The 14,786-nt window shown below is 33.3% G+C and overlaps 1 protein-coding gene across 1 annotated transcript; it reads left to right on the forward strand.

The window, feature by feature from the left end:
• Window positions 1-3,684: 3,684 nt before the first annotated feature.
• On the forward strand, window positions 3,685-4,233 carry LOC132045970 (uncharacterized; the record flags this gene model as incomplete). The annotated part of the gene is made up of 3 exons (XM_059436531.1): window positions 3,685-3,796; window positions 3,883-3,987; window positions 4,072-4,233. Coding segments are annotated over exons 1-3 (351 nt in total), but the record flags the coding sequence as incomplete, so codon positions are not given.
• Window positions 4,234-14,786: the final 10,553 nt, after the last annotated feature.

Genomic DNA, 14,786 nt, shown 5'->3' on the forward strand with positions numbered 1-14,786 from the left:
GCTTCGAGAATTCTTATTTGACTTGCACATATTCGACGTGGACAATACATTTATCGATCTAGTGTAATTGGGTGTCGATCGTTTTATTTAATTCAATTTACATGGTTTACTTGTAAATTTTAAATATAATTCAATAAATAGTTAGATTATATCTAATATATTTATCTGACTACTTATATTGGATTTAAGCAACAAATTAACTTCACTAAGGCTGCTCAAGCTTCATCCGGAACAAGTGCTTCAAGAATTCATGTTATTTGACTCGGACTTCTGTTATTGGAATAATATTTTTATCGATCTAATGTAATTAAATGTTCATATATAGTTCGATTCGATTTAACTTTACACAATCATACTTGTAAGTGTAAGTTTTAAAATTTTAAATAGATAATATCTAAATATTATCTAAATCCAGCTCAAGCTTCATACTAATGTACTCCAAAAATTGTTATTTGACTCGAAATAATACATTTTAGTGTAATTAGAGTTGTTCATCGTTCGATGCATATACATGCATCGTTCCCTAAAGAAAGTAGGAAAACCAAGTCTTACAAGTGCATCCTACCAACCATTCCCACCACCAAACTCCTCCACCACCCAACTCACCCCACCCACAACACCACCCTTCCCCGCAAATTTGGGAAATATTTTCTCTAAGAAAACAAGTTTTTTAAGAACGAGGAAAATGACTTCCCTAATAAAAGTAAGAAAACCAATCCTGCAAATGACATTCTACCAACTATTCCTACCAACTCGCACCACACCCCCCCCCCCCGGTGCCCACCCTCGAAAAGAATTAATTTTTTCTTTGATTTTTTACACCACCCCCCCCCCCCCCCCCCCCCCCCCCCCCTCCCCGGCAATTCCAAATTTGGGAAATATTTTCTTTAGCCCCTTAAAAAAAAAGAGTTTAATTTTAATTTATTTTTTTTAAAAAAAGAGTTTTAAATTTTTGTTTGGGTGGTTGTGGGATGGTCTCACTCGAGTTCATCTTGATCAAGTGCTTCGAGAATTATTATTGAGTCAGACTTGTTCGATCAAGACAATACTTTATCGATCTAGTGTAATTAGGTGTTGATCGTCCTATTTAATTCAATTTAACATTAACTCTATTATTGGAATTTGGAACATTAACTTTATCGATTAGATGCTCATATTTAGTTCGATTCAACTTACTTTAACGAGATTTTTTTTGTAATTGTAAGTTTAAAATAGTATTTAAATAAATAGGCAATTGTGTCTAAACAACAATATATTTTTTATTAAGAAAATATTTAGCTAACGTTTTTTTAAGTGTTCTGTCTATTATAAGGGAAACATGATGAATTCACAATAATTTTCTCTAATTTACGAAATTAAAATTTAAAAGAGTTGTGATGAAATTTTGAAAACAAAAACAAAAACAAAAAAGTTCCCTCCAAATTATTTCCCTCTTAATTTTTATGCCTAAATTATAGATTTCTTTTCTTATTACAGACCCCAAAACCCTAAAAGATTAAGCACTTTAGAGATAGAAAAAAAAAATCACGTCACTTCTCCATCTCCAATTTTCCTAGTTTCAACTTTTGTTTTCAAGGCACAGTAAGGTAATTGCATATCCTTTTCTTTGTTGGTTTCTTTTTCCTTATGATTTAAACAACCATAATTATTTCCATGTGACAATGCCGCCATTCCTATTCTCTTTAATCCATGTGAAGCCGCCATTGATATTCTTTTTATGTGGTAATTGGTGATAACTGCTATGGTGCATTGGGTTTGCTCACAAACAAGTCTTGGTCTTTAATATTGCATAGTATATAGAAGAAAAACTATGGGTTTGTGGGGGACGTGAGATCCTGCCACCCGGAAATTATTTGTTGGAACTTCAAAGTGTAAACATATTACCATTGAAATTATTTGCTGAAACTTCAAAGTATTTTTGTGCCTAACAAAATTTTGTTTACAGCCAGACATGGGTAGGAATGGTCTTCGGAAAAAAACTAGTCGGTTGACTGATAATGGTAATATGGAACCTCCTATGAGTGCTCAAACAACGCCGGTTAAAGAAAATTTGCCCACACAACATGTGGAAGAACTTGTTTATCCGGGTACAAATTGAATTCATTATTATTATTATTATTCCTTTCAATTAGACGAATTTGCGTTTTGTTTAATCATATATAGCTAACTCATGTTCAATAATTTTGTAGGAAGTGTGGACACGCTAAGTGAGATTGAAATTAGCTACCATTATGGTGGTTATTTTGTATTCTCGCCTTCTAGAAAATATGTAAACGGGAATTTGATAAAAACAAACATGGACATTGATTTTATTAGTTACTTTGATTTATTGGCTGATTTAAAAAAGAATTGTAACTTCGATGTTTTTGAGGGAGATAAGTTCTTTTATCTGAGAGGTGATAGAGTTGTTAGTGATTACGAAGGGTTAGTCGAATGTCGTGATGATTCGGATGTTAGGAACATGCTAGTTAGTTATAAAAGGCATAAGGAGAAGTCTATCGAGATTTATGCGCTATCAAAAGATTGTGATATTTTTATGAGTACCGAAGAAAATAGTGCTAGAGAAAATGCATCAGAAGACGTAAATGAAGCAGTTGTGGAAGAGCTCGAATCAGCAAATTCAACAGGTACCTTTTATTTTTTATTGACTTTTTTTGCTTCTATCAATATTTTTACTTGACGTTATCTATTTAATCTTCAATTTTAGGCTCAAATGTTGTGAAAAGAAAAACTAGAGGGCCTACCCGATGCATAAAAATAATCAACTTACAGGAGGGTGAAAAATTGCTCGTAGAATTTGATGATGATGATCAAGCTATTGGCAAGAATGCAACTCAATTTACTTGGTTTTTGGGGCAAACAGTTAGAAATCGAATTTGTTGCCCCTTAAAAGTAAGTGGTTGGAAAGAGATTGACGAAGAAAGATCGACCATATGTGGGACATCATCTTGGTAAGAAATAAAATTTATATTTATTCTTTAATTTTTTATGGTTGATAGTTGTTAGAACATGCCCCTTATTAGTTGCCATGTTCGTTGTTGTTGAATGTTTTACTGATTCAACAATGAAAATGGTATTTGCTATATCCTCATGTGTGGTGAGAAGTAGAATTGCAGTAGAGCAGGATAGTTGAATGATTTCGCAAGTATAACATACACTTGATAAACATTTGGCAGCAACCAATGAGGAAAAAAAAATGAAATATAGATGATTTGAATTTTCTCCATGGGTTACTATTTACTCCCTCTGTCCCTAAATACCTGTCATGTTTCATTTCTCGAGAGCCAACCATGAACGTTGACCAACATTTTAACATAGCAACTGTTCTTCAAGATAACTATTCTGCCTGCTTTAGCCTATATGGTGTTCCCAGAGATTACTAAAATTGTATTTTTTTTATAGGAAAAATTTAATTTCGATGTTTCTGAGGGAAGAAAAGGCGCAATTCTTGGTCATATGAGTGACATCTACAGAGGTTATAGGCACAAGATGAAAAGCAGGTATTTCGATTCGAAGACAACTTATCAACTTCGCTTGCGAAACAAGCCTAAACTTGTTAATCTTTGATGAATGGAAATATTCGGTCAACCTTTGGAGTGATGTGACTTTCGTGTATTTGAATTAATTAGTTTATTGTTTTTTAAATTATTTTGTGGTATAGAAACTAATATTAATTATTGTTTGTTTATCAACTTTTGTTCGTAAAAAAAGCATGCAGAACAAGACGAATAGATCGAAACGTTCATTGCCTCCATATATTGGAACTAAAAGCTATGCGAGACTTAGACACGAAATGGTACACATATAATATTTAGAACAAAGTTAGAAAATCATATTTCATTATCGAAATTTAACTAATGATAATGATTATTATTTTCACAGGCGGAGAAAAAAGATGGAAAAACTCCTTCTCGTGTTGAAGTTTTCATGGAATCTCGCAAGAGAAAAAAAGGAAAACAAGTTGATGCTTTTCAACAAGATGCTATTGTAATTTCAATGTGTTGGCTTTCCTCTTTATCTCCTTAAAATATATATTTGCATAGATGTTTGATTGACTTTTTTTGATTGTAGGATCAATTTGGTCAATTTAAAAAGCAGCAAGAAAAAGGAGAAATTTCTTTAAATGATGATGATATCTTCGAAAAAGTACTTGGGGCAGAAAAAAATGGATATCTTCGTGCATATGGCCCAGGAAAAACTATTAGTGAATATTTCGGGGGTAGACCAACGAAGGTACAACTCATAAAGCAATTAGAATCGACAAGAAAAGAATCGAACGAGCGTGTGGAAGAAGTTAAAAGGAAGCTAAGGAGCAAATAAGGGAAGCTAAGGAGCAAATTGAAGAAATGAAGAAAGAAATGGATAGTAGGATAGCAAAGTTGGAGAAACAATGGGCAGCAAAATTTCAAATGTTGGTTGCAGCTCAAGGCCGACAATCAAATGATGCAAATCTAACCGTAAGTAGCTTATTTTTATATTTTAATATTACTAATCCAATAAATACGTGATCTCTTTATAATATATTCATATTAAGAAACAAAGCTTAATTTTTAAACGAATACTTTATTGTATCATTTTTTAATTTGTTTTCTTAATTGTTATTGCAAACTTGTGGAGTAGTATGGAAGCATCAAAATCGATGGGGACATGAAGAATTATTTTTTCTCTTGCAAAAGTATATTGATATGTTTGAATAAAGTGATGTTTCACTATTTTGGATGACATTGTTGAACCTTTGTTACATCTTTTTTCTAATATATTGCATTTATTACACGATTGAAGATATATTGCTACGATATTGTCTATAAATTTCATGTTGAAAATGAATTCTCAGCTACATTATATGGCTAACAATGTCGTGGCAAATATTTCAATTAGTAGCTATGAAATTTTTGAATGAAATTTTTGAATTCGTAGCTAAACATACATATAATTGCCACGCAAATGAGAATATGGATGCACATTTTTATTTCCGTAGCAAACGGAAAAAATCTTTTGCTACAATTTTGTCTCTCGTGACAAAAAGTATACACTTTTAGCTATGAACTTTTGAGTTCGTAGCTAGACATATACTCCTAACATTGCTACAAATTTACAATTTTCGTAGCAAATGAAGGTTCTTTTTAGCTATAAGTCTATTTATTTCATAGCTAAAGGTACGGCTTCATAGCTACAATATGATAATATTTGTGGCAAATACTTTTAACTCATAGCTATGAATTGTTTAGTTCGTAACTAAATATGACTGCTATTGCCACGAAACTAAGCTATAGAAATAGCCATCAAATTTGAGTTTGGTGGCAAACAAATTAAATCTTTTGCTACAATAAAATACCTTGTGGCTACAATATGAAGACAACTACAAAATTTGTTCGTCGTGGCAAAAGATTAAAGTTGCTTGCTATGAGTATATTTTCCGTGGCAGGAATTTTCTATCTTCACAGCTACAACACAAAAAAACACGTAGCAATTAGTACAAGTGCTTAGCCACGGACCATGTAAAGTTTGTAGCTAACTTTTAGCTACGCTACATTTTGCTACGAATGCTACGGAACAAAAAAACGTGGCTAAAGTGTTTAGCCACGGAAAATTTCATCTTTAGCTACAGCGTATTCTGTAGCAATAGATGCTTTGTGTTGTAGTGAAAGATGAGTACAGCAGGAAGAAGTACAATCTTTATTTATACAGATTTCCGCCGCCAAAAAACGTTTGTACTCCGTCTTCTTGATGCCCGATGCAAATTTGCAATCTCATTCTTGCGGGTTATCTTGTTGCCATTAATCTCTCCTGACACATTTTCTTCTCTCAGCTTTTTACCTTCTGCCTTGGTAAATGACTTATGTCATGTACTATTCTTAAATATATATATCTATAGATGAGCTGGTTCCATCATTAAGATGTTTCTTGTATAAAATATATCTGTAGATATATGTATAGGAATATATAGTCCTATGCTACTTAACTTCCTAGTCTACTTTATGTTATCTAATAAGAACTACCCTTATTAAAAATAATAATAATAAATAAAAATAAAAATTATTCCCATATATATAAAGAACCCTTTTTTTTTAATATATAAAAATAAAATAAAAATAAAACAAAAAACAAATACTTAAAGCAGAATAATGTTAGTTCTGATTTTAACGTCTTTAGCTAGACGGAGTTCTTTTTATGGATCACTGGATGAGTGTTGTAGAGGATTGCTTGTCATATCCTCCACCCAAGTATATTTTCAATCGATGTCCATTTACTTTAAATTTGTCACCTCCTTTTATGTGTTGTATCTCAAATGTTCCATATGAGGTGGCCGCAGTGACTAAGTATGGACCTGTCCATCTAGATTTGAACTTTCCTGGAAAAAATTTTAACCGGCTATTGTATAGAAGAACCTTGTCGCCCACTTTGAATTCCTTGTTTTATATAAAGTTATCATGCCATGTTTTCACTTTTTCTTTGTACAAGCGAGCGTTCTCGTATGAGTTCAGACGAAATTCCTCCAATTGATTTACCTGCAACAATCGATGCTTACCAGCAGCTGTGAAATCCATGTTTAGCATTTTAATTGCCCAAAATCTTTACATTCTAACTCTGCTGGTAGATGACATGCTTTTCCAAAGACAAGCTTATAAGGAGAAGTTCCTATTGGTGTTTTATAGGCTGTCCTATAAGCCCACAACGCATCATCAAGTTTCAAAGCCCAATCTTTTCGTGAAGTCCCAACAGTTTTTTCTAATATTCTTTTCAATTCTCTATTGGAAACTTCAACTTGACCATTGGTTTGAGCATGATATGGTGTACGTCTTATGAGTAACCCCATATTTTCCTAACAAGGACCGAAATTGTTTGTTAACAAAGTGCGATCCTTGATCGCTAATGATTATTCTAGGGGTTCTAAATCGTGTGAATATATTCTTTCTCAAAAAATTGCAAACCGTTTTTGCATCATTTGTTCTTGTGGCTATTGCCTCTACCCATTTAGAGACGTAGTCTACTGTAACTAAAATGTATTCATAAGAATGAGAAGAAGGGAAAGGTCCCATAAAATCAATGCCCCAAACATCAAATATTTCACAAATTAATATGGTATTGAGGGGCATTTCATCTCTTTTTGAGATGTTACCCATTCAAGATGTGTCCATGAGACGGAAATGACAAAATTCTCTGTCAATGCCATGATGGAGCAGTAGGTGGACACTATGGAGCAAATCGGACGGTAGCAAGGATGTTGGAAGCAGGTTTCTATTGTTCAAGGATATCTTTGAACACAGTTGGCCAATAGAAACCTGCTTCCAATATCCTTGCTACCTCTTTTTGATATCTCTTGAAAAGTGTGTCCCCTTTTTGTATCTCAGCACCTCTTTTTATAGGTTTTAAAATGTATAGCACGTTGCAGGCTTTAACTCTTCTTTAGCTCATTTGCAGATATTGATCATTGAATGTACAAATAGCGTTGCAGTCTTAACTTTTCTTTAGCTCAGTTGCAGATATTGATCATTGAGCTCGATGTAATATATGAACTTTTCATCTGTTCTATCTTTTGTGTATCAACCTTGCAATTTTCTCTTTTTGTCCGACTTCTATTATAAATTGCTTATTCTCTTCAGGAAAGTACATTTTACCTGTAAAAATAGAAAATTAATCAGAGAAAATATAAAATATGTAAATAAAAATAGGCAAATATTCAACATTATTTAAGTGCTATCACTACAACCTCTTCCTCCTCTACCACGACCTCTTCCACGCCCACGACCTCTTTTCTCTCTACGTTTTGTTGTCTCTCAAACACACCGGCTCTGATACCAAATGTTGAAAATTTGGGAGAGCAAAACAACATAAATAATACTCAAAACTCACTAGAAGAGAAATGGAGGAAAGATGATTTTCTATTCAACTTGGCTTGATTCAAATGGCTAGATTACATGACTATTTATAGGTGAATTTATCCATGTATCTAGCCTAGCATACATATATCACTATTAATAATTTCACACTTCACATCCTCCAAGTACATGAATAAGAACTCACTAGACTAATCTAGAATTTTCCATCAATTCATGTATCTCCTAATACACTAATTTACTAGTTCATGAACTAAATTAAATATAATGTGAACAAATTAAATAATGTGAACAAGTTTATTTTTTCAACAAAATATACCTATGCGCCATTGGTGGGCTCAATTAAAAAAAAAAAAAAAAGGAAAAAGAAACAGCAAGACAAACATGGGATTCAATAACCCGATCTCACTTATTTGACAGGTACAATCGTAACAATTGCATCATATGACTCTTTGAAACTGAGCTTAGATGCATACATATATTTCTAATTAAGTACATTTGAAGAGTTACAATATTGCTTTACAAGTTTACATGGTGTAGGAAGGAAAGCAAAGGTCCACATAAACCCATGCCTTCCACATAAATCAGCCAACATTGGATATGAAATAGCTCATAAAAGACAAATTCACGAGTTACAAGGAATGTTTATTCATGGAAACAAACATCGTTGGAGTCAGGTGATAGGAGTTATAACTCCTAGCAAAGCTGCAACCATTATGATGATGACTAAATATCTCATCATTAGAGTCCATTTCCATCAAAAATTTGAGAAAAAAATCAACATCACAAGGCAAGACCAATGGACCTTTACTGTTGTAACCAAATTCCGATTCAGCTTCTTCAAGCAACATCTTGAAGAGTGGATGATTCACATACTCAGTCCTAATTACAAATCTTTGTTTCTCTGGTCCAACATAGACTGAGAAACAACCTTGTGTAGCCACTCGAAATCTTTTTCTGATACGTTTTGTCGTCATGGAATGTCGATTATTTTGTGACGAATTTTTTCGACCAAAAGATTTGCATCGTTCCCATGTTTTCGGGATTATTCCTTTCTTTCCTTTCTCAGCTAATTTGTTCAAATCCATATTCTTTTTGCCTGTTGAGAAATTAACGAGAAAAAAGAAAGTACTAGGTAGTATGATCTATATATCGGGGATTAAGCTAACCTTTGTCGTAAGCCAAGTAAAGTTGGACCTTCATCCTTGGCCTCATGGTGTTACTCATGCAGATAAAATTCACACAAAGGTAGTATATTCATGCAAGAGGTAAACTAAAAGTACTAGTTTTCACTAATTTGTTCGTGGGAAACCTCTGTTCCTAGAAGTAAAAATAGTTGTATACAAAAGAAGATTTTAAAGAGGTGCAAAAGTAGAGGAGGAGATAAAAGGGGGATTGAGAATGAAGTAGTGGAGAATATGTGAAGAGGGATTAAACTCTCTTGGCAAGTTCTATATATGTAACACTTTAACACTATATATATATATAAACGAAGGCCAACATATAAGATTGAAATATTTCTTTCAAATATGCCATCCAAAAAATAATAGGGCTGTCATTTATTGCTATAAAATGCTCATTCAACGCTTGAAGGAATTAGTTATCATCAATATTTTGACTCATTTTTCCTACCTAAAATGACTCATCCATGCCATTTTTTATTAATGATTTATAAACCTATACGTGGTGTCTACATCGTTCAATTAAAGACCAATTTTAAATATCAAATTAATAAAAAATCCGACCCATGAACGTGTCATATATGATATTGTAAAATCGGACTTTAATGAAATATGGCATGGATGAGTCATTTTTATTTTTGGCATAAATGATATATTGATGTGATCAAAATGAGCCATTTTTTGGCATAAAATATTTTTTTTTAAATGTTTATGACATAACTTTAAATATTGAGAAAAAGATATTTGAGCCTTTTCCGTTCTTAAAAAATAATAGGGCTGTGGTGATTGCCAAATGTCAACGCTTGAAGGAATTAGTTATCATTGTTTTTCCTTCTACTATTATGATGATTAACCTTAGGGTGTCACAAAGAGACCAATTTGTCTGAACTGTAAATGCTGAGTATAAGGGTGTGTATATAGATTTTTTTTTTTTTTATATGTTTGGTTGATCAAAATTTTTGGAAAATATTTTACTTAAGAAAACAAGTTTCTTAAAAATGAGAAAAATGATTTCCCTAATAAAAGTACAGAAAACAAATTCCACATTAACGTCACATCTGATCATATTAATTGTCACTTTCCCACACTTCAACACACTCCACTCCCATGGCCCTACCCTAGTCTCCAACTTTCATAGTATTTGCGTAGATTTTACACAAATTCTTCTGCGACAATATTTTCTATTATGCACCAAACACAAAAATAAATAAGAAAATCATTTTCCAAGAAAATATTTTACGTGGAAACATTTTGCTTCGCACGAAACACACCCTAATAGTGGACCAACAAAGATTTCGCTATCCAGTGGACTTTGGAACGGGTCCATGCCACGTCTTCATGTTTTATTTTATGAGTTTAACCATAATACACGCCACTTTTCAATTATCATCCAACTATTCAAGGATGTTTATGTTATTTTTAGGTACAATATAAAATGATCCTAATAATGGAGCCATTATATTGAGAATGTATTATGTTAATATTAATGTGTAATACTTAATATGTAATAGTACAAATTAGTCAGAAATCTGAAGTCAACTAACTCCTCCAACACCCCCCACCCCCAACTCAAAACAAAACCAAGACACCCTCTTTATTTTTTCAAAAATATATAAAAGAAAAGGAGAAGACTTAGCTGAATTACCTGACAATTAGGTTTCAGTAGGAAGTTGATTAAACAAAAGCTAGTGAAATAAGGAGCTCGGGTTTAGGAAAAAGAATGACCACTTGAAAAATTTTAAAGGTAAATACACGAAAAAGTCGGGGGTTCAACATCTACTATATATACATAATAAAATAATTTTAACTTTAAAAATATCTGTAATTTTTTTTCGGGGGTTCGGATGAACCCTTGGAGCTAACGTGGCTCCGCCCCTGCTTGACCAGTCACTTACTGTCAGTAACTGATTCTTGTATCAAACAATCTTTGGCATAACCAAATAACAGTGGATTTTTTATGACAGTGATTTTCGGGTTAATTTGTGCGTATTTCAACTATTTCATCAGATATTTGTTATAATTCACGAATATATATATCGAATAATTTTTTCCATGAAGACTTTTAGCATATAAAAAAAATCACCTAATCTTTTTTTTTTTCCTTATGTTGAGATTTGAATTAAGACCTCAAGGACGGCCATAATTTATATATTTCGCCAATAAATTGGTGAAACTAACCGGAAGAAAGCTGCTAAAAGTACCACTTTTCAACGGAAAATCATTAGAAAGTGTTAGGATTTGCCTTGAATTTACTACTACTATCTTATTTGAATTTTACTATAATTATGTTTTACTTGAAAAATGATTTCTTGGTAGAAAAAGTTTTCTTTGTGGAAAAAAATCTATGATATTTATAAATTGAGGATATTCCCTTCAATTAAAACACAATAGCATCCACAATATAGTTATTAAAGAGTCTTGTTTATGGGGAGATTATTCTCTCTCAATAGGATTTTTATTTTTTTATTTTTTTTATATATTAGTTTTCAATATGTAGGTCACTTGTCCAAATCATATCAATATTATGTCTTTTTAGTATATTTTTGTTATTGTCTGATTTATCGTCGTTCAAGATTTGCACTAATAGCTTCCGCATGATGCCCTGTTTTGTTATATTGAGAATGTATTATGTTAATATTAATTATGTAATACAAATTATCCAGAAATCTGAAGTCAACTACCTCCTCCACAACCCCACCCCCAACCAAAACCCCCAATAGACCCTCTTTATCTTCCCGAGAAAAAAAAAAAAAAGGAGAAGACTTAGAGGGTGATTGGATTGACTTATTTAAGTACTTATTGGCTTTTAAGCTATTTTTTATTTTTTGTAGTGTTTGAGAAAAATAAAAAAACACTTACTTTTAAACAAAAAAAATATGAAAATAAGCTAAAAGCCTAAAGGTGGTATTTCTAACTTATGATTTTTAACTTTTAGCTTATAAACTACTTTTAAAAAGTCAATCCAAACACCCTCTTAGCTGAATTACCAGACAATTAGGTTTCAGTAGGAGACTTTACTAAGCAAAAGCTTGCGGAAAAAAGGAGCTCCAGTTTAGGAAAAAGATCAATGACCACTTGGCCAGTAACTTACCGGCAGTAATTGATTCTTGTGTCAAACAATCTATGGCATAACCAATTAACAGTGGATTTTTTATGACGTTAGTTTCCAGGTTAATTTGTGTGTACTTTGATTATTTCATCAGCTATTTGTTATATTTCACGAATATCTATTGATTAATTCTATCTATGAAGACTTTTAGCATATAGAAAGATCACCATTTTTTTTTTTTTTTGGCTTATGTTGAGATTTGAATTAAGACCTCAAGGACCTTTTTGGGCCATAATTTATATATTTCGCCAATAAATTGGTGAAATTAACCGGAAGAAAGCTGCTAAAAGTACCATTTTTCAACGGAAAGTCATTAGAAAGTGTTAGGGTTGACCCTGAATTTATTATCTTATTTAGATTTTATCATAATCGTGTTTTACTTCAAAATAAATTTCTTGGTAGAAAAGGTTTTTTTTGTGGAAAAAGAATCTACGATATTTATAAATTGAGGAAATTCCCTTCAAATTAAAATACAATAGCATCCACAATATAATTATTAAATAGTGTTAGGAGGAGATTATTCTCTCAATAGTTTTATATATATATATAACAGTTTTCAATATGTAGGTCACTTGACCAAACCATATCAATATTATGTCTTTTAGTATATTTTTGTTGTTGTCTGATTTGTGGTCGTTCAAAATTTGTAATTATTAGCTTCTGTATGATGCTCTGTTTATTTCGATCCCAATAGAAAGTTCTAAGAAAATACGTAAATTACCAACCAAAAAGTTATCAGTAATATTTGATTTCTACGGTTTTGAACTTTTCAATGTAAATTCCGTAAAAAAATTGGTAATTCTAGGTAGCTGAAGAGCAATCGTCAACAATTTTGCCATAAAAAATTATGCAATTACAAAACTATAGCCAAAGTTATGACACACCTTGTTATTCCTAGAAATAACAAACTAAAAACAGACACTATAAATAAAGGATAACTAAGCTAAACATGAAATAGGATACGTAGGAGGATGAACGAATGCAATGTAGTATGCTGGCAAAAAATAAATCATGGTACTCACATGCTAGCGGTCATTCCGTCTAGTCATGATCCATGGGGGACTCGCGAGGTTCATATATCTGTCACTGTATGGTATTTGGCATAAATATCTATAGTTTGCATCATTTCCCTCGAGTTCTTAGTACTTAAAGCTAGTGTTTGATTCGAAATTGTTGTATTCGAGCTTATGTTGCTGTGTTCCTGATGTTTAGGTGCACCAAGGCAGAATGAATGAATTCCGTTTTTGTGACATTTGAAAGCATTGTGCATGAGAACGCTGCGGCAAGAGGATCGCGAGCACACTTGCAGGATCCATTGCACGTCCATGCGCGATGGACGTACGTCATGCAGGTGGCGCACGTGAAAGCCCTCTCAGGCTTTGGTTTTCTTCTTGCACGCTGGGCGCGCAACGTACGGGTGCCACACATGGAACAAGCTTCTGATTTTTCCTCCTTGCGGGTTGGGTGCGCGACGCACGAGTGGCGCACGTCGCGTTTGAATTTTCCTATTTCGCGTAGGATTTGGTTCTATTTATCCCAAACTTTACTCTAGACTATAAATACAAGGCTTTAACATGTGAATCAAGGCCGAGACATATTTTGGACGACAGAAGCACACGTTCTTGGCTTTGGGGATTCTTACCATTGGTTTATCTCTTTTCTTTAGTTTCTTTTAATTGATTCATGTTTCATAACACGTCTGAATGTTTTGTATGAACATGAGTGGCTAAACACTTCTATCCTAGGGTTGCGGCAAAGACATGAAAATTGTAGTTTGATAATCATTTTTATTTATTGAATTTTCGATATTCGATTGCTTATTTATTCTTGTGCTTAATTGTTTAATTATCTGACCAATAGTTGAACTCTATCTAGGGTGCATTAATTGAACTTGGGAAAGGGAATTGCATGCGTAATAAGAATAAGTAGAGCTTTGTAACGACCCGTTTCGTCGTTACTGTGAATTTCGAAGAAACCCGCAACTTTGACTCCTTAAAAATGTCTTCGTTTAGTTATGTTTGTAGAAATCGCCAATTCAATCGAAATTGTTGTGCGCGTCGCGTGAAGGATTGAAGTGTGGGCCACCAGGCCCAGTTGGGCAACCACAACACCTGTAAAGGTGCTACAGCAGCGACGATGTAGTGGTGGAAGCACCGCTATTGCGGTAAGAGTGATTGGCTAGTGGGCCGCCATGGCAGCCACTCAGTCGCCCTAGCGGAACCGCTGAAGCGGTGAACATACTGCTGGGGTGGTTACGTACAGTGAATTACATATTTAAGACTTCATTTCGGATTTGATGTTACACCTCGGAAATTTTTACATCGTAAGTAAACTAACTTAAGCTGGAGAGGTCATGAAACCCTTATAAGTTTAAGGAGCACCTCTAACAAGTGTTAAGAGAGTGTCTAAAGGTTTCGGGATCAAGCGAATCGAAGGAATTAAGTTTGTCAAAACTTTGGAAAAACTTGGCAGAATTTCGACAAGAAATTTTGGTCCAAATTGAGAGGGGAATATCTCCTAGAATATGAGGAATTATGGAATCCATAACCTATGTAAATTGAAGTTCAGCGAGTCTTCTTTCCAACGCAATTGACAGATCGCAATTCTGAGAAGTACGGGATAAAGTATGGCCCGTACAAAATGTACGTCCCGTACATT

The sequence above is a fragment of the Lycium ferocissimum genome, unplaced genomic scaffold, assembly GCF_029784015.1.
Source record: "Lycium ferocissimum isolate CSIRO_LF1 unplaced genomic scaffold, AGI_CSIRO_Lferr_CH_V1 ctg8813, whole genome shotgun sequence".
In the NCBI taxonomy this organism is placed as follows: domain Eukaryota; kingdom Viridiplantae; phylum Streptophyta; class Magnoliopsida; order Solanales; family Solanaceae; genus Lycium; species Lycium ferocissimum.